Below are 21,677 nucleotides of genomic sequence, written 5' to 3' on the forward strand. Positions count from 1 at the left end.
AAAGCCATTTTATTAAAAAGACGTCTGCACTAGAATGTTTATAGCAGCACAATTCACAATTGCAAAGATGTGGAAACAATCCAGGTACTCATCAATGCATAAGTGGATTAATAAAATGTGGTATATGTATACCATGGTGTACTACTCAGCCATAAAAATTGATGAACTACCTATTGTATTAACCTAGGTGGAGCTGGAGCCCATTCTTCTAAGTAAATTATCACAACAATGGGAAAACAAGCACCACATGCACTCACTATTAAATTGGCACTCAATTTCATAATTTTTAATTCCTTCCTATCGAATATAATAACACCTTCTTACATTCTTCAAAACATTGCATTAAAATGAGATAAAATATATGAAAATATTTTGCATTATGTTTAAATCATATATCATTGCTTAAAATTATTGTTCAATTTTTATTAATTATATTTAAGAAAGGAGGATGATATATGATACAAAACAATGCATTCACATTTTATCAGATTTATTTAAATAAATTACTATATAATTCTAATTAGATATTATCTTGAGAATTGCAATGCTTAAAAGAAACTTACTAATAGAAATCTTATTAACATAAACGTACTAATGAAATTTGGCTAAGTATATGCTACTTTTCAATCTATGGTATTCATAGGGATGTCCTTTATAAGTTCTAGCCAATTTGTTATATTTCCTGTGTGATCTTTTCTATATGGAGAGTTATGATCAAAATGCACAGACAACAGTGCAATATTAGTCATTAGGGAAGAGAAAAATTTGTTTTTCATAGCAACTCTAAACTATTTTAGAAATGTCCCAGGTATTTCAATCTTGTAAATATTATTCTATGTGACACTCTCTAAAATTTTTTAGTATACCCTGCCAACTAATAAGTGAAATTACATTATGCACCAAGAATACAGCAAATTGCTTTTAAATCTGCAGTGTCCAGGTTATCTTCCGAGAAAGTCTAAGTTTCTATTCTTTCTTTAGCCCTTCTGTCTTTAAGTTCTCTACTGTCTTGTACCTTTTGCTTCGTAGTCTTTATAGATAAATGCTTTTTATATCTATGCATAATTTTCTAATATTTCTATTTAAGAGATTTTAATGAAGGCACTATGTACAGAGGTTTGGCCAGTGAAACCAACAAGGCATATTAAAACTGGTTAAGGAAACCAACAAGGTGTATTGAGGACTCAGAGACCTGGAACTAAGGGGATGATGGAGGGACCCTTATTATTATACCTTAGAGACCAGAGCTATGGCAGACTCTGCCCTAGTTGAGCTGCAGTCATATAGGGCAGCATCACAGCTACATTTGGTAGTAGAGAAGAAATATTCTTACCTTCCCTTCCACTCTCTGACCTTCTTCTTATAATTACCATTAGCTAAACCCAGCCAAAAACGAATCAGCAAGCAAGTCAGGCAACGCACTGCTGGAAAGTTCAGTTTCTAAAGGAACTGAGCAGGACGGAGAATAGTGCAACTGGATGAGGAGGAGGCAAATGAAAAATAAGCAGAACTAAGAAGAAGGATTAAAGCAGATATGCATGTCAGGAGGGTATTGTAATACCTCGAGTGCTGATGATCTTAGCTTGTTCCAGGGTTGCAGTAGTAACTATATTCTGTTTATATTTTGAACGTTGAACTACAAGTATTATCAGTGGTGTCAATATGCCGAATGACCAAAAAGAAGAGGATTTAATAGGAATATTAAGGTTATGTTACTTAATGTATAAGGTGGAAGTTTGGATAGATGAATGCATGAACAGGTGAATGAATACATATATTTTTTCAAGAATATATGTTAATCAATAATGCATTTTTGATGTGTTACTTATTAATCACCATATATCAATGTCAACTGTGTGTCAGGTGCTGTGCTAGTTGTGGGGCATAGAAAGTATAATAGTCCACTAGGGGCAGATAGAGACAGAAATAAATAAATGTGTGTCATTAAGTGTTGTAGGTGAATATGATGCTAATAAGTATGGAAAAAATAGGGGGCACAAAGGGAGAAGCAATCCATGTCCCCCAGCACCAAGGAAAGCTTCATAAAGAAAGTAACATGTACTGGGTCTTAAAGAAGTAGGTGTTTGTCAGGGACTCAGGAGAAGGAGGGCTTTTTAGGTAGAGGGAGCTAATTCAGTGCAACAGCAAATACATGCCATAGACTATTACAAGGTGTTTGGCATACCTGCAGCATAGAAATCATGCAAACACAGTGAAAGATGACACTGGAAAAATTAGTAGACAGAAAACTAAGAGATTTATACAGTGTTCTGTCAGGTTTGGAATGTTCTTTGGGGGAACTACTGGAGGTATTACCCAGGGAAATAGCATAATCATTTGTGTTTTATTTGTGTTTTTGAAAAAGGTTGAACTGGGGCAACAACATGTAGGAAGAGTTAATCAGAAGACAAGTTAGATGATTATGTCAAATGTAAGAGAGATTATCATCTGAGCTAGGGCAGGAGTCCTGAGTGGGGGAAGGAAAAAGGATTAATATGAAATTGTAAGAAATAAAATGGGTCAAATTTTATCTTGCGATGGAAATAGCAAATTAGGTAAAAGGAAGGAATATAACGATATACCTACTAACATTTTTCCTAGAACTAATATTTACTTTCTAGTTCAATTTACTGAATGAGAAAAAAGATACACAAAAAGTTTAGGGAAATATGAGCTAAGTATTTATTATGCAAGATTACAATGTAATAGCAAGGTAGGGTGATCACAGATAAAGGTTTTTAACGGGTGAGCAAAATCTGAAATTCAGAAGTTGCTTTTATCCACCCAAATGAGCAGGGATGAGACCTGAGATATGTCAAAAACTGTAAAGAATCTGAAATGTTATTCTGTTTGCAAGCTAGCACTTATTCAGCCATGGTTTCATGGATGCTGGCAGAAAATATAAGACTTCTGGGTTAGAGCAAAAGACTATAGTGTTCATGGCAAAAGTAGTAGCCAGAATGTCAGCATTTACCCCATTTCCACAAATGCCAGTTACCACAGGGTGATGTGAAGAGGGCCAGGTAACACCTGGACATGTAATAAGTTGCATTACAGGAAAGGAACCCTGAGCTCAAGAAACCTGAATAATTTGTAATGGGCAGTGAGCATGGCTGCTTTTTACCCTGAAAGAAGATGTTATTTTTTTTTCCTTTTCTTTCTTTCTTTTTGTTTTATTTTTAACTGAACAGTAACCAAATCTGTCATTTGCTCCAGAGGGAAACACCACCTCTAGCTTCCAAAGTTGTTTGCTATTCAAACATTCTTGAAAGGATAGTCCAGAACAAAGGCAATGAAAGCCTCTCTTCACATACTGGGCAGAAACATGAGAGATCCGTGGACGATGATATGCCAACAAGCAGTAATAGCAGAAAAAAAAAAAAAATAGTATCAGTACTAGTGATACAATGCTTAGTCCAGCAGGGGTCTGGTGTCACTTTCTGACACAAAGTCTCTCTACCTTTTCACTTGTAGACAGCTTGTTTCATGGTTCTTGACTAGTGCTTAGTTCCAATAGTGAACAATTCCTCTGTTCTCAACATGTTTCAACTTTAGCATATTATTTGCTAATACTATCTATGCTACAATTATAAATGTTTTCATATTTATTATAGTGTTTTATATATAATTCTTATATATAAAACATATATTCCTATATATTTATTAGTATAAATAATATTTTTCTATATAGTATTCATAGCTAACAATTTGTTTCTTATAAAAAGTAGTTCTAATATTTCCAGTTGATGCCATTTCAAAATATAAGTACTTGCCAGAGGTAAGACAGAGTCTTAACATTAAGAATTATCTCAAAATTCTCCTTCTGCCTCTGGCAGTTATGGCCTTTATATATGGCAATGTTTCATGGTGAAAACTGGTCAATTTAATGTGCAAAAAAGACTAGGACTCCATTATAATGTTGTGTTCTAGAAACCAGAGCAAAACTGTGAGTTACAGAGGCTCATAAATGCAAATAGCATTAACTGATAAGCGGCATTTACAATTCCACAGAAACTGACCAAATTATGAATAGAAATAATATTTATACAAACCTCTATATCTAATAACTATAATTTATCATGACAATCATAAATCTTAATTACTTAGCATTTCTCATGGACCTGGTAATTTAATGTTATCACAAGTTAGAAATCAAAGATCCTACATATTAAAAAATCAAAATCATTTCCAGAGCTAAATTTTGGCCCTAGGTCAGGATGGGCTTTTCTTTCCCTGAGATAAGAAGCAATACCTTCATTTCACTTGGAATAAGCTTCATAAGGCTATATGAGAAGATAGAATGGCAAGGAAAGGGGAAAGAGCACAGGGAGTAGTAATGTTAGTTGAGTGATTTTTCTGTTAGTAAGCCTTGTGCTTGGCAAAGTCTCCATACTCTGCCATTTACTCTCATATCCTTTGAAGACATTACAATGTCTCCATTTTACAAAAGAAATACAGAAGCAAAAATAAAACAAAACCAAAATACCAATCAGCCATATTTAAGAAAAATAAGGTTGGTTGTTCTGTAGGTGACATTGTGTATGGCATGGTAAGAATACAGCTAGTTCCCATGCTAAGAAACCTACATATTACCAAATGCACTGGAGAATATCACTTTAAACAATTATCCTCCAGCATGTATCTACACATTAAATAGATTAATGTAGCTCCTTGCAATGACTTTCAACTGCTATGCAAGTTCAGGAGGGTCATGTGTAAAGAACAGAAGAGTGGGTAGTTTAATAATTCCTATTTTGAAAAAGTCAACCAACTGAAAACTGGGTTGTCAGATGAAGATATAACGGGCAGTTTCTCAACACATCTTAATATACCACTGCTTAACTATAAGTACCAGAAAATAATAACCATATGCTCTATTTTACTGTAAATTACTTTAAGTCAGGAAATGATAAATTATTTTTGCATTCTCCAAAGTTTCTAGCATAGGTTTTGACACATTCCAAATTCTATTAATGCCCTTAGTATTAAGACTAATAAACTTATATTTTCCCTTATCCCTGAAGTTTTTTTAGTAAAGATGTTTGAGAAACTCATTCCATACCCAAACTTTAGAAACTCTACAAAGTGTATGCCCAGAGGAATTTGCTTTACTTAGGAGAATTATTTTAATCCCTTATTGACTTGCAATATGCATCTACCTTGATGTTTTCACAGGAACTTATTTCACTGATGATGATCAAAAGAGGTATGTTAGGCTTTGATCAGAGTCAATCTGAAGAAAGCTGGAAATCTGCAAATACGAAGTGATTAAAATTTTTCTCCAGCTTCTCATAGTGAAAGGAGGGAAGCAAAATACTGACTGATACCTTATAATTAGTGTGAGACAAATTAAAATGTTTTCATTTAAAGATAATTGAGCAAAACAAAACAAGACAAAAAGTTTAATACTAGGTCCATGTTATTACTGAAATCAGGGTATCCAGTTTTCCAATAGTAAACTGAATGCAGTCTCTTCAATTGCTGTCCTGAATATTTGTGTCAAAATATTTCCGGGAGCTTCTTACCATCAGAATTAACTTCTCTGAAATAAAGTGTAGGAGAAGTTAACGAAGACTTCTCAATCTTTCTTATGAAGCTAGGTACTCTTTAAAGGTTTAAGGCAGGTGGCAGTTATCTCATCTGGATATACTGTGTAGACTAATTGCAGATTTATCTGTCTCAAGGTATGCTTAAGAATGACAGTTAGACTTAGCATATTTCACTTATTAGCTATGACAATCTAAGTCTGTGTGTGTTTAGTCTTATCTGTTAACTCAGAGCAATTTCTTGTAAGACAAACTAACAGAAATGCAGGATAACTCTGAGTATTGCAATGAACTTTATTCTTTCAGGAACGTTTTACTCACCACAAGATGGTTTGAACCCAAGTTGTGATTTAAGACCCCATTTAGCTAGTATAGTTCATCAATTTCAGGTAATAGCTCATATTGAAATATCATTATTTCTATAAAATATTAGTAAAACTATATGACTAGAAATAATTAAATATGTTTTAGATATTTTTCTTGATGAGATTTACCTTTTTGGTCTTGGTAAGTAGCAGATATATGAGCTCTGAAAGAAGGGACATCCAGAAAGTTCATTAAGTTATACCTTGGGGGCTTGTCCAGGACAGGAAAGGTCTGTGATAGAGATTAAGCACATAGGGGTATGTGAAACACCTTTGGAAAGAAAAGGGGAGTTCAGAAAAAGGAAGCAGAAAGGTGAATATAAATATCTATTAGATTAATTTTATTGCTGTATCAAAGATGTTTATCAAATACTTTATAATAGCCCAATGCATATTTAATATGCCAAAAGTTGTTACTTCATGTCTTCAATTGCAGATAAAGAAGTACCCTAAATCATCAATAAAAATAGATGACAAGGCCAAAAATGTCTTCAATTAATCCAATATTACAAATCAAGCAAATGTCTCATCATGTCTTATAGTGAGTGTACTCAAAAAGCACAAATGTACAACTTACATTCTTCTTATTTTGCATCTGTGTTTTACTCCTCCTTGAGTTGGCAAAGATGGCTTACCAATTACCATGATCTGTGTTGGCCAATCAGAAATGATTTTGTGAAAGTGCTAAAGGAAGCAGAAACACAAATAATGGTTCCCCATGATGAATCTGCACATGTTTGAATGTGTTCTTTTCCAATTATGCTCTTGCAAAATAGGATTACAAATAGCAGAATTTTATAAAAATATACTCCTCCAGGTTTTTCTCTTAAAATTTAAATAAATACAATTAGTATTTAAGAATAAGACAGCTAGTTATACAACTATAAAAAGGATAAAAATAGCATATATTCTTTTCTATTGGTGACTACTAAGTGTATACAATACAATACTAAGTCATGGATTAGGGAAATTACAAAACAAGTATAAGATAAGGCCTGGGCTTGCGGAGATAATTTATAGTTAAAAATAAGTTATTTAGAAACAGGGTAAAACAAATTCGCTCCACTAAGAGTCAATCAGATAGCTCAAAAGAAGAAAAAAAATCACATTAACGACACAAAATTGTTCATGTGAGGTGTAGTAAATAGAACAATCTTGTCAAGGTGGAAGGTTGATCTGGAGGTAAAGTTAGAAATGAGCCTGAACTGGGTGTTTTAAGTTATGTTAGGAAATACTTTCAATTGTAGTGTAAAGAATTAAAACCAGACAGCAAGTCAGTGAGTGATAAATGAGTATGTTCTTGGACACTATGTGGAGATAGCTTGAATTCTGTACATGATTGCTTGTACTACAAACAAGAATTTTAACTATTAATCTTTTTCAAACATTCAGAAAAATGTCAAGAATTTCAACCAGTGAAGTAGCTTTTAGAATGGAAAAGGAATAGTGGAATGAAAGGGTCATGTGTAGTATTGTGCTAATCAACACTATTTGTTGACTCTTAGGATACTAGGTTGACTGAGAAGATAAGGAACTTTGCTAAATAGAATTATCAATAGATCAGAGATCTCAGGAGGGAATACAAATTGTGCAAATATTTATTCATATACCATATTCTACAAAATAGTTTATAGCAGCTTAAATAGTAGTAGTTTAAAATAGAAGTGCAGATAACAGAGTACCCTAAATTATCAATATAAATAGAAGACAAGTCAAGTATAGGAGGGAGAATGGTAATATGAGAAGGAATAAGTTCAGATTTAAATAAGTGAGTTTTAATTATCAGTTGAACATTCAGGTTAATGCTTCACAGTTGAGTCAAATCACCTCACAGTGATATCCAAGTCCCAAATTATTTCTGTAATGGATTTTTTCTATTGAGTATGACTGGAAATAAACATGCTATCAGCTGGATCTGGGATAAATCATTTAGAAATAGATATTTGGTTGGTTCTTATGCAAAGATGTTTCTGAAAGACCATAAATATTTATGATGATGATGAATTTATGCATTGAATTTGAGATGTGATATTGAATACATTTCTGCATATACATTGTGCATTTTCAGGCTTCAATACTGAATAAATTATTTTAAACAATTAGTAGATATATTAATGATAGTAAATGATCAATCACTTAAATAGTTCTTACATGGGGCCTATCCCTGTTATTGGTACCCAACAAGAGGTACTAGACATTTTTGCTGACTTCCTACAAGTTTATGATTTAGCATGTGTATGAAGCCCTTAAGTGACTGCACATGTGGTAACTGATTAAAGCCTGATATGACTGATGAAAGCAAATTTTGTTAAGTGTGACCTGAGCAATTAATTAAGCCCTTAAGAAAATAATAGGACCTTAAACTGGACTCTGAAATTGGGTCATATTTTAATAGAGTCCCAGAGGCAAGAGGAATCAATGATAGTGGGGACGGGTGGAGAGAGAGAGAGAGAGAGAGAGAGAGAGAACGTGTGCGTGAGGGAACATGATGCTTGGATGAAGAAAATACCATGATCTATTCCAACAAGAAGAGAGGGATGAGAAGAGCTAAAATATAAAATACAGAATAATATGCTTGCATATTGGTGAAAGTGAATGAATGGATAATACAGAGTTGTATTATGGAATTTTTGGCATATTTTTCTGAAGATGTTTAATTATGTCTTACAAACAGTAGCAAATTGATGCATGTTCTTAAATATAGCCTAAACATCAATAAATCAAGGAAGATGTTCTGGGGGACAGGGAGGATGATGGACTTAAGTAGAACAGATTAGTGGTGAGTGAAATTGATGGTCTGGGACTTATTGTAGCACCCTGGACAAAGTAAGTGCTGACTAAATATTTGCTGAATGAATGATGAAAGGTCCAGAGCCCAAATAGGATGCAATGAAATTGTTCAGGATGAAGGTGATGTTCATATAGGGCACAAGATCACATATTTCCATTTTAAAAATTATGAGCTTTCAAACTAAGGAACAATAAACCCTTGTTAAATAAATAAAAATTAATCATAAATTATAGCAGCACAAAACCCATTTCACTTGTTGCTAATAAGAACTATCATTTGGGTTAATTTTTATGAACTCTACTTGTTTTGATTATGTCATTATTCTTGTCTATTTGTACTATCAGCTTAACCAATTATGATTCTTCTTAAGGCAATCAAATATTTCTGTATTCAGAATAAAATTAATGAATCTGCTCCTTATTGCATATACAGTTTTTTCTTGTTTCCTCAAATGCTTGAGGAGGAATCATTCAGATGTATCTGATGTGAGCTTAAGTAAGTAATTTGTGTTTCCTTTTGAAATTAGAGCACTGGAAGAGAATCTACAGTGATCTGTTGTTATCTACTTTTTCCATTTATTTTAAAATATAAATAATATCCTCAAATAATTTGACCAGAATAATGAGTATGTCAGTAGAATGGACTGGGAGATATTATATTTCAGTTTCTTAAAATTTCACGATTCAATTCTTTACCAAAATTCTTTTCAACTGAAGCTAATGGGACTTTATACGTAATATGAGGAACTGTCTAATCCTGGGTGATAAATTTCTTTCAGATTTCAAATTGATATTCTGACTATGGTTGAGCTGGTTCCTGTAGTAGAAGTTAAGGCTGTTCCAATCACAACAGATACTGAAATAGTCACTGACTTTTAAGTGCTGTGAGTCTTGGTGAACAAACCAATTAGTATTGCCAAGTTTTCAGCATAATTGTCCATTTTTCTTTCTCCGTATCTTTGAACATACACAAAATCTGAAAGGGGGAAATATATAAAAAACCTCTTTAGGCATGAGTCAGTTGCTGCTTTCCCTTGTAAAGTTGTACAGCCTTACCCATGTGCTCACTATTCATTGTGTTGCCACAAAATTCTGTGATAACTAAACTCTCTCCTTTCACCAGCACCTTACAGCAACTATTAAACAGGCTCAGGGTTTATTTAGCACTTAGTGTGATCATTGTTTCCCTGTGGCATGTATTAGAAACTGCTTAATGCAAATACCTGAAATTATTTTATTTGTTTCGGATCTATTTATAATACATTGAAGTAGAAATCATTTTTTCCTGAAGCTTATGAGATATGGTAATATTTTATTATTCATGTTTTTCATTTTGCCAAGCACAAAACTTGAAAGACCATGTATGAAATTGTCACTTATTCTCTAATGACTGTCACTTCTAATAGGCATCAAGTTTGCTTTATAGATTCAAATTCTGTGAGTTGATTTTTTTAAGCATAAGTTCCAGTAGCAAAACAAAATTTTAAAATATTATGAAATAATATGAAGTATATGAAATTTTGTCACTTTGTCATGAATGTGAGAATGTTTTCATAACCATAGTAGCTCAAGGATATAGTGCTAAAAGCAATAGTACTTTCTTAGGTCTATAGTAAATTTAAATTCATCTTTATTTAAGTATTTATTCAATATTACATTGCATTTTGCTGTTGACTCCCTGACCAGATGAAAGGTATATATTGTTATGCTTTGCACAGTGTCTTTTAGTTAACTTTTCTTTCAAATTATGTTTTCATTAATGCAGTATTACTCTTATTTAAGGAGTAGTTTATTTCATAGTTTTTTTTCTTATTTCTAGTCACTGATATCATAGGAAAAAAAATTTATATTTTTTTAACTATTTCACTTTATGGTATTTTAGAAGGCTGTCTGTGACACAAATGTTTAAAATGTAAACATATCCTGACTTTTACTATAAAATCAGAGTGTATGCCATTATGTAATAAGAGTAGGTCATGCAGCAAAAATAAATCCATGCATTTGATTTTGTTTGCTTGTGATAGCATTGTAAAAGTTGACTACAATGTTAAGGCAGTATCTATACATTCAAAATAGTGCAGATATTCGTGGCAAGAATTCTAGACAAGGGAATATTTTCTTGACAGATTAGTTAATTTATCCAGAAAAAAGACAATTTTACTTGAATGACATGAAAATTTATTCTGTTTTCTTATTTATGAGGTTATAAAAAGAATGCAAAATCTAGACACTTGAATAATGCATTCTATTTTTATGAAAAGACTTTCAGAGAATTATTATCTGGAATACTTTTAGTATCATAATTTACAATTTATTACAAACATTTGAAATAAAAATCATATAAATATTCCTGGAAAACTAAAACTTGAGGAATGTTTTTGTATAAGCACATAGAAGTAAAACACTCATCAATATTTTCATGTTGCTAAACAGGTAGCTGCTTTGAGCATGTGGTTCAATTTATCAAACCATCAATAATCAGATTATGTGTATTATTATAACAAATTTAATGGTAATTTACAATAAATATTGTTTTAATAAAATCATTTCTTTTATTTATTTATTTCTAACCAAAGTGAAGTTAGCAATAAAGCCAATGGTACTTTAAGAAGAATAATAATGCTTTCAAACATATAATTGCAAGTAATATATTTATTCTAATCAAAAGTTCATGACATTTCTGGCAGCTAGAATGCTCTAAAAATTATTATCAATAGTTCTAGCTATGCATGGCTAAATTATTCTGAATTTTTATATATAATAACAAAGATTATAGAGAAATTTTCCTATACATTTCTTGGCCATGTTTGATTCTGCAGCTACCAGGTTGCCCTATAATTCATTGGTCACTATTTAGTCACAAAGAAAACTAACACAATTATAGGGAGACAGAGCATATCTGCAAAGTGACTGCCTAGCTGACAGACTTGTTAAAAAAGGAACACATTGCCTGCAGCAAAGTGCTATGTACTGTGTACCTTATTTATCCTAATATTTGTATATAAATAAACCAAAACACTGGAAATATTTGATTCATTTGGGAATGCATATGAGAGGACAAAAATAAATTATTTTTTAGTTTGTTGTCATGTATGATAGAAGTTTTTTTCTTTTCTCCAGGTTACCTAATTATAAAGCATCTTACTATTTTAGTTTTCTTACTCAGAGACATTTTCCTATAATAATTGTATTATAGTTTACTGTGTTTAACTCAAGCAATCCTTAAATTTTAACTTTTTAAGAACTCAAATTTTTTTCCCAACATTTACCCATCACTCAGTCCACAATATCTGGACTCAGTAATACTTGAAGTGAGAATTTGTAACAGTAATATAACATCCATTATAAAGTCTACTTAATTATGTTTCCTTTTGATAATCTCCATAGTTTCAGGTTATTTTGTCCATTACCTTCATCGAGATGTTCATGTTAGTGTTAACTTTTAACATAATATTCCAAACAGCAAGTTCTATTATAAGCTGTAAAAAGACAGTATCTCAATATTTTTTATTATATGTACTTAAATTTTGCCTGATATATAGAAACAATATATATTAAATATGAAATAAAATAATGGATACTTACAATTTCAATAATATAATATGGTTTCATATTTAAATTGAAATTGCTTACAGAGTAATCCATACCAAAAACTAACCATTATTTCTACTAAATTTTTGCATAGTATAAACTGTTGAAATACTTTTTGGAACACTTAAGCGTACAGAAGAATGGCAATGAGAGTAAGTTTTCAGACTACTTGATTTTATTCTCTGAGTGGTACATTCATTGAGTTTGCGGTTTATTTGTAAACACTATTGGTGAAATGTGTTTAATGTTGAATTTCTATAAGACTACAAAGTAAGTATTTTAATAAGCAATCTGACTTTATGATACCTTTTCCAGTATGAAAAGACACTACTTACATAGAGCCTTAGAATTTGCTCTGTAGAGAAAAGAAACAAGAAAATATTTATGATTCCAGTGCTTGAGCTGGGTTATTTTAAAGCAGCCTTTGCAGTGTGGTAAAATGGTTGGGCTTATGTTGAGTTTACATCAGAATAGCTTTGGATTAGTGTGCATAATAAGGTAAGGCTCTTGAAGCAAATTTTGAAGGGCAAACTGTAGTCTTGCTAGCTATTTTTGTGGGTTCACAGTGTCATGCCCCAGAAGCAAATATTTCCTGGGTCAAAAATTATTTTGTTTGTTTTCACTATAATTTAACATAGGGACAAAGAAGCATACCCTGTACCATTTCCTAGAGATGGTCTAAGGAGACAGAAATTTTCTTTCTACATATAAAATGAGGAGGGTTTAGATTTTTATTCTTGTATATTGTGATGTTTCATATTTAAAAAGAGAAGAAAATATATATACATGTATGTATGTATAAACACGTGTGTGTATATATATGTTTATGTGTGTGTATATATATATATATTTTTTGAGTTAAATTATCCAGAAAACCAACAATTTTTTATAAGGAACTGGTGACAGGCACTTGGGTGGCACTCAAAGGTGGTTAATCAAATTATGGCCAAATTGTAGTCATGTATTGGATTCTTTACTAGAAGGCCTAAGAATTTGTACAGACTGAATGTTTGTGTCCTACTGAAAGTCATATGTTGCAGTCCTAATCCTCAATGTGACGGTATTTGGCGGTGGAGCCTTTGGAAGGTAATTAGGTTTAGATAAAGTCATTAGTGTCATCAGTGGAAATGAAATACAAACACAAATCATGGTATCCATAATCAAGAAATGGTTACAAGTAGTAACTTAAAAGTACGTAACACTGGGTAGCAATGGTGATGATGAAGTTAATTTGTCAAAATGATTAAGAGTAAGCCATAGCTAAGATATTTTACATAATATTGTGTCCAGAAAAAGGAAAACATTATTTGAGTATAGTATGCCTTGGTCACTTTATTTCATATTAACAAACTTTATTTTTTAACATTTAAAACACATTGAGGCCGGGCGCGGTAGCTCACGCCTGTAATCCTAGCACTCTGGGAAGGTGAGGCGGGTGGATCGCTCAAGGTCAGGAGTTCGAGACCAGCCTCAGCAAGAGCGAGACCCCGTCTCTACTAAAAATAGAAATAAATTATCTGGCCAACTAAAATATATATATAGAAAAAATTAGCCAGGCATGGTGGCGCATGCCTGTAGTCCCAGCTACTGGGGAGGCTGAGGCAGTAGGATCGCTTAAGCCCAGGAGTTGGAGGTTGCAGTGAGCTATGATGACACCACTGCACTCTACCCAGGGTGAGAGAGCAACACTCTGTCTCAAAAATATAAATAAATAAATAAATAAATAAATAAATAACGATAAAATAAAAATCATAATAAAAGCCAACACATTAAGTTCTTTTTGATATGTACCACTAACAGGAATTCTCATGATAAAACCTCAATAGAAGATACCACTTACTGAAATTTAATGTAACCCATTTTGTATTTTGGTAATCTTAAATTATTTATTAAGTTAATTATAACTTATCAAACCCATATCACTAATGTACATTTTTTAAAGTTTAATATATAAGAAATTAAACATGAGTATAGTATTTATTAAAATATTGTGCTAATATTATTTTCACAAGATGATAAAATCAAAATGAAGACAGAGTTGTCTTTTAGTTAAAATTAATCCATTTTAATTAGTCAAGTCAGCTAAATATCCAGAATAGTATATGAACTCATTGTAATATAAATTACCCTCTGCATTCATATAACAAAATTGCACATTTTTGAATCTGTGTCATGAACTTAAATTATCTAAAACATAAGCCATTACCTAAACTCCCAGTTAAACTTTTTGATTATGTTATACTTTTCCAAAGAAAAACATGGAAAAGAAGCACATGCATTTTGAGTTTTTCTCCTATGTTTATAATTTTCTATTTATCTGAGTAAGATATTTCTAGTGTGTGTTCAAAATGAAAGAGTGCTTTTTTTTAAGATCAACTAATCCACAATTTTCCCAAAAGAAAGAAAAAAGAAGACGAGAAGAAGAGGGGAAGAAAAAGAATTAATGAGAGCCTGCTTTATATATTTAATATTTATATGTGTGTTTATGTGTGTGTATGTGTGTGTGCAAGAAAAAAATATTGACACACAGATGACCAAGAGTCATTATATTCTAATTTAGTGTTCAAAATAAAAGGGGGTAGTAAGGCAGCTAGGGTTTGGTTTGCAAGAAGGGGAAACAGAGCAAAGAATGCAACTAAACATCTTCACTTACATAACTCCGAAGCATCTGGTAATTCTAACACATTACACTCCCTTTTCAACCTTATAGCTATTCTGTTATATTTCTCATTTCTTATACATGGGTATCTTATGTGTTTTTATATTCTTCCTGGCTTCTCTAACAGTAATAGACAGAGAGGCTAAATAAATTCATTTAATTAAGATTCAAATTATAGTGTTAAAATTAATTAATTACATGCTGCCATCATATATTAATTTATTCACTCAATAAACATTTGTGTATAGATGTGGTGTGGTTTCTTATCCATGTCTAAGAAAAGATCAGTGAGTATATGTTAAATTTTCTATTCATTAATTTTCTAAATATATGGGGCAGATTTTACTGTCATTCGAAGTGAAACAGGATCCATTAAAAAACAAAAAATGAGACTGAAAGAATCAAAGAGGGACAGAGTAAAAGAAAAAAAAAGATACTTTGGATGCATTCAAAGAAATATGCACAAAAGAATTTGCAGAGGCAAAAACCTATTGTAGCAAAAGAGAGACGTAATATAGTTTAAAACTACTGGTTTCACTCTATTGTTCTTTCAGGTGCTAAATTTTTGTTATAAAATTTTCACTATTGAAAACTATTACTTTGCCTGATATTACAACTTCTCAATTGATTGCATACTTAGATGTTAAGAGTAATTTTGTTTTAATTTTCATCAAGTTATTTTGAATTTGAAAGGGGTTTAAACTATACTTAGAACAACTTAAATTAAATATATGAATACTTATGATAGGTTTGTTATGACTTAATTTGTTCAAAGATACTTTTTAATTTCCTTCACCAAATGTGTTTATAGCCAACATAGGCAACTATACTTGATTTACAAACAGCTATTGTAATAAAAAGGAACAGAAAAAGTGATCTACAGTAGTACATTTTTACTCCGTATAGTAAAATAAAAAATAATATTGAATCAAAAATAATATTTATTCTGTCTCTCTTGAAAGCCATGCAGTTTATTTGTTTTTATTTGTCAGTGTAATGAATTCTTACTTCTGCTTCCCTCTCGAGAAAGGGGTGATATTGGTGACATTAAACTTCTAATTTTAAGTACTGACATCAAAATGCTCATTCCTTTACAAAGCATTATTAACAGTGATTGTGTATTATTCACAGATATTAGCTGACCTCGAAAACCATGCATTATTTAAGAATGATCTGGAATGTCAAAAGCTGATTTTGGAAGCAATGAAATATCATCTGTTGCCAGAAAGAAGAACTTTAATGCAAAGTCCGAGAACTAAACCCAGAAAATCTACAGTTGGAACTCTGTATGCTGTAGGAGGAATGGACAACAACAAAGGTATATAATTCTAGATTCAAATAAATACATATCCTATGTTATATCATGACATAATTCTAATATGGTAATGTGTATAATACCAACAAAACTCACATAAACTTATCTTTAATCATTATGATTTAAGATTAAGAGAAATAATATTAAAAGGTCATCTCTTATTTTTGGCCTGTAGTTGCTGTTTTTCTTATTCGTCTTTAAATTCTTTGTCCATTTCTTATGTATTATATACAAGACTTCATATGAAATGAAAAGGAAATTTGAAGCACGTACTTAGAAAACACAGCCCAAATAATTTGTTGGATATATTGCGAACTGTATTTCAATGCTAATAAATGTAATGTGCCAGGCACATGCTTGCTGAGAGTACAGTTATGGAGAGAGTCTCCATCTTTGAGGAGTTGAGAATCTCACATGCAAACCAGACAAATAATAGGCAATTATAATAATCATGGTGGAAGTTGTAATTTACATAATTAATTGTGTTTACCAATATAGTTCTTCAAAAGGAAGTAAATGATTTGTTTAAAAACTGAACACATACATTTGAAGATTTTATTCTTACTTTTCTATAATTATTGGAAAAATCTCTATGAATATTTGTCCTCTCTAGATTTTCTTATGTGTGTTTTAAGATTCTTGAACCAGTACACGAGACAAATAATATGCAAAATTCAATTTTCATATGTTTGTGTCCAAATGATGATATGATAATGTATTTTAAATACATGTAAAACACTGCAGTTGGAAATAATAGACTGTGACCACATGTTCGACCTCTTTTAAAAGAATTTCTTATTTGAAAAAATCAGAACAAAGCAACAAAATCTCTTTCAAACGCTGTGAACTGAGATTCCAAAATAGCACCTGAAGGGAAACAATTTGTTTAATCAATAGAGAATGCCTTAGTTGTCTTTCTGAAAGACATCTTGTGGTTATTAGATGGCTTTCACAGTTTAATTTTTTTTAAATGTAACTCCTATTTACTGGGAAGTTGCTTTCTAGTAATTCTCTTATTAAATGAGCACTAAAATATCAACATATGATAATTAAAGAAGACTAAAAATCTAGAATTCCTTTACAGGTACATTGCAAACCAAGACAGTAAAGGGCAAAATGTTTCTTGCCATATGAGATGGATATAGGCACTTGTAAGAAAAAAATAAAGATACTGGAAGGAGGTGCTGAACCTTAGAATATGCTATTATTGAGGTAGGAAGCCCTTTAAAGGGAATCTCATCCATCTGGGTTACTTCTATCTCAAAAGACAGAATCTGGTTGGCAATTTTGATGGTTATTTCAAAAACCATCTCATATATACAAGCATGTACATACACACATATATCTCTATACCTATATATCTACATTTATATAGGAATAAACCTATTTATATTTGTCTTCATCTTCCTCTCTGTGACATTATATAGATAGGTATCTGAAAATATGTATATTTGGATTTATTAACATACCCGAAGTTGTTACTTTTGTTGATTTTATTCACTACTTACATTGTATGTGAGAATGTATACTTTATTAAATTTTTGAAAGCCATTGTTTCAAATAGCTAATTCTTATTTAAATGAAAATGTCACATTTTACTTGAGCTTAACTCTATTATTAAACACCTTGGTGAGACTCAGTTCTTTTTTTCTGTAAAAAATGGCACCATTAACATTTGCATACATAAAAGTTTACCCTAATCTCTGAGTGTTTCCTTAAACAGACTCTTAGATTAAAAATTAGTAGATGGGAAGGTAAAGCTTTTGTGACATATGAACTGATTTCTTTCCAGAAAATATATGAGTCTATAGTATCACCAAATTATACAGAGTGCCAGTGTTACTGTCTTGTCAAAAATTGTCCTATCTTAAAAAAACTTTTTATTATGAACTTGTTCTATATTAACATAACAAAGTAGAAAGAACTATATAATAAGCTCCCAAATTCTTGTCATTTTATTTATATTTCTCTTCTTACTAGTGATGTTTAACTTTTTTGTATTTTAATTTTAATGTATTTAATCATATATATATAATGATGAATAATGATATGTTAATACCCTCTCTTCTAGTTATTACATACATTATTGAGGTATCCTTTTTTATTTATTTATTTTTATTTCAGGATATTATGAGGGTAGAAACATTTTGGTTACATTTTATGACTTTGCCTCACCCAGGTGAGGATTAGAGGCTTGCCCTTCCCCTCTACAATGCTCACCGAGTTCACTAGTAGTGAGTTTACCCCCGCCACAACCCCCTAATCCCTGGAGAATATTACTACCATGTGAGCACCATAGTGTTGATCAGTTAGTGTCAATTTGATGACGAGTACCTGGGGAGCCTATTCTTCTGATCTTGTGATACCTCACTTCAGATAATAGGCTCAAGCTCTATCCAGGAAAATATAAGAGGTGCTAGATCACCATTGTTTCTTATAATTGAGTAAATATTCCATTGTATACATATACCAAATTTTAATAATCCACTCATGAATTGACGGGCACTTGGGTTGTTTCCACATCCTTGCAATAGTGAATTGTGCTGTCATAAACATTCGGGTGCAGATGTCTTTATTATAGGATGTCTTTTGCTCTTTTGGGTAGATGCCTAATAGTTCTATTGCTGGATCGAACGATATTTCTATTTTTAGTTCTTGGAGGTATCTCCCAATTCTTTTCCACAGAGCTTGCACTAATTTGCAGTGCCACCAGCAGTGTAAGAGTGTTCCTATCTCTCCACATCCTCGCCAGCATTTGTTGTTTGGGGATTTTTTGATAAGAGGCCAATCTCACTGGGGTTAGGTGATATCTCATTGTGGTTTTGATATTGCCGTATCTTGAGCTAATGGGCTGGCTATACCATATAGTTTGAAGGTCAACAGAAACAGTCTATGATACAGTCCTGTCATTCTCTTTATTTAAAAAGGAACAATTTTAATACTTTAGAAGTTTGCTGTAAATACATAGGGAGTACATAACATGCCTGGCAATTGTTGAAAAGATGATGAATTTTGTGTAAGAAAACATATAGGGGTTCTGGATAACATTAATTTCTCTCAGACAGAATTTATTTTTCTTTAGACAGACAATCTAGACATCCAAACAAGAATTGGATGATTTGAAACTGAGATTTGGTATTTGTGGAGGCTGCCTTTCTCCTGTTTTGCTTTCAATGTTTATGTCAGGGCCATTCGTCCCCAGTGAGCCCTAAATGTCATTTTATTTTGACCTCAGAAGAAGTAGTTCTACCTAGTTCTAAGATATAACTGTGCCTTGCAAATATTCACAAGCTACATTTAGCATCTTAGCTTCCATTTTGTGTCTGAATTTTTGCCCCTTGTTTTATCTGTTTTGGAAATCAGCAAGTGCCCAGAGAAGACAAGCAAGCAACCGATGATGCCCATCATTCTCTTTTCTGAGGGATCTGAGCCTACAGTCCTAACTGCTTGGTTTCCCTGAACTGCAGTTTGTGTCTCCCAAGCCCCAGGAGCCTGCTCAGAGGCCTCAGTCAATATGCATCAAGGCCTCTCAGCACGGCACTGTCTGTGAATCAGTCAGTGATTTCTCAAGGGAAAAATGGCAAAGAATGTTGGCCTCGTTTGAGTTCACATCCCTTCTTTCTGTCATTTTGGCCTTTTAAGTGTTAGCTGTCTTTTCTGCTGTCTAACATTTTAAAACAGCTTGTTTTTGTATTTAAAACTGGAGTTCTATTGTTACATTGGAGGATTGTTTATCTGATACAAGCTAATCCATTAGTTATAAGCAGATATCCATGTGTGTTTTTAATTTTAACATTGTCTATTTCTGAGATTTCTCAAGTTTTTTCAATTTTATATGATCATTTTTGATGTTTTTATCTTACTTATTTTTTTCATTTTATTCTTGATTTCTTAACTCTTTCATGTTTTATTTTATGTCATGGAGCTAATAATTCCAACATCTAAAAGCTTAGAGGTGTAAATCTGCTATTTGTTGTTTCCAGTAACACTCAATCCTGTCAGTTTGATTCCTTGTGTTTTCGATAATATTATTTTAAAGTCGTAGTTAATTTCTTTTACTCTGTGGGACTTTTAGGGGCCTAAACTGCAGATGCTTTCCTCCAGGGAGACTGAGTCTGCTTCCAACAAGAACCACTGCACCACTAACTTAGCCCTCTTTAATGAGCCAGGCTTAATGCAGCAGCTCTGGTTCCTTGTTCTCCTATCTTGTGTTTATCAAGGCAGATGCTCCAGATGTTATCATTAGTGTAAACATTGACCCAAGGAAATGCTGGCTTCCTTAGTCCTTTAGCTCTCTCCTAAGTTTCACCTCACTATTCTTTCAGCTATTTGGCTGTGCTGTTGAAGAGACCTTTTATTTTAATTTAAGTCAAGAAACGTAAAAAAGTTTTGTAATTTGTATAGGTATACTAGTATTATTGTTAGGTAGACAGCTAGGGACCTCCAGGCCCTCCTGGGGACAAAGCAAGTGACTACCACACCTGGGAGACGAGGGAACCCCCTACAAATCTGCCAATCAGAACTTAGTGTGCCAACTCCAGAAAAATGCAGAGGACTCGCTAGTCCACAGGCCAAACTGCATAGATACAACAGAGTCTGGAAAGTGACCTGGAACAACCGGCTTTGGGAGAGGCTCATGGGACATCCGCATGCGAAGTTAAGACTCAGGTTATAACTCCCCATTATCCTTCAAAGTGGTCCCGTGATGGTCTGAACCACGAGGCCCAAGAGGGCCCAATCCAGACACTGTAAAACCAGACCTAGACCATAACCAAGGCCTTTTGATGAAAAGAGTCCTGTTCCCTGCTCTGCAGCGAACATATCTTGTTTTTATTCTGTAAACCTGTATCTTACTCTCTCTGTAGTCCTATCTTTCTCTCCTCAATAAATCTTGTTTCGTGCTTACCTTGCTTTCAGTATGTCTGGTCATTCTTTGGCCAAGAGCACACCAAGAACCAAGAACAGAGAAGATTACCAATCCCGAACCCCAACATTATAATTAGAGGAAATTTCAAAATGAGTCTTCTATTTTCCATCAAGTAGAAGCCTGCAGTTTCCTTTTTATTCTAAATTTCCCTTTGTAGATTATTTTATTTGTATTATGTACTATAATTTTAGGAAATTCGGTATTTTGTTTGAAATGAAACTATTAAGACCTTGAACTTTTTCAAACATTTTACATATTTGTGAAGTAACCATTTCCATGGTTAAGTTTGGAGTATTTATAAGTTTAGTAGTATTATATTCAGATATAACTTCCAGATATCTATAATGGAGAGTATAATCCTATCTCAAGGTATTAAATTATCTCATGCATTAAATTAGAACATCTCCTATTATAATGTAGATGATCATTCATTAACAATTTGATCAAATTCCACACATTCTTCTAATAGTGAATGTAATTCAAA

The 21,677-nt window shown here is 32.5% G+C and overlaps 1 protein-coding gene across 2 annotated transcripts in view; it reads left to right on the forward strand.

The window, feature by feature from the left end:
• Positions 1-21,677, forward strand: part of KLHL1 (kelch like family member 1) — a 282,548-nt gene that overhangs the window by 165,139 nt on the left and 95,732 nt on the right. For both annotated transcript variants that reach the window (XM_045567731.1, XM_045567733.1), the window contains one exon: positions 16,083-16,269. In XM_045567731.1, coding sequence (XP_045423687.1) covers positions 16,083-16,269 — 187 coding nt within the window. The remainder of the gene's footprint in view (positions 1-16,082; positions 16,270-21,677) is intronic.

This window comes from Lemur catta, chromosome 13, assembly GCF_020740605.2.
Source record: "Lemur catta isolate mLemCat1 chromosome 13, mLemCat1.pri, whole genome shotgun sequence".
Taxonomy (NCBI): Eukaryota; Metazoa; Chordata; class Mammalia; order Primates; family Lemuridae; genus Lemur; species Lemur catta.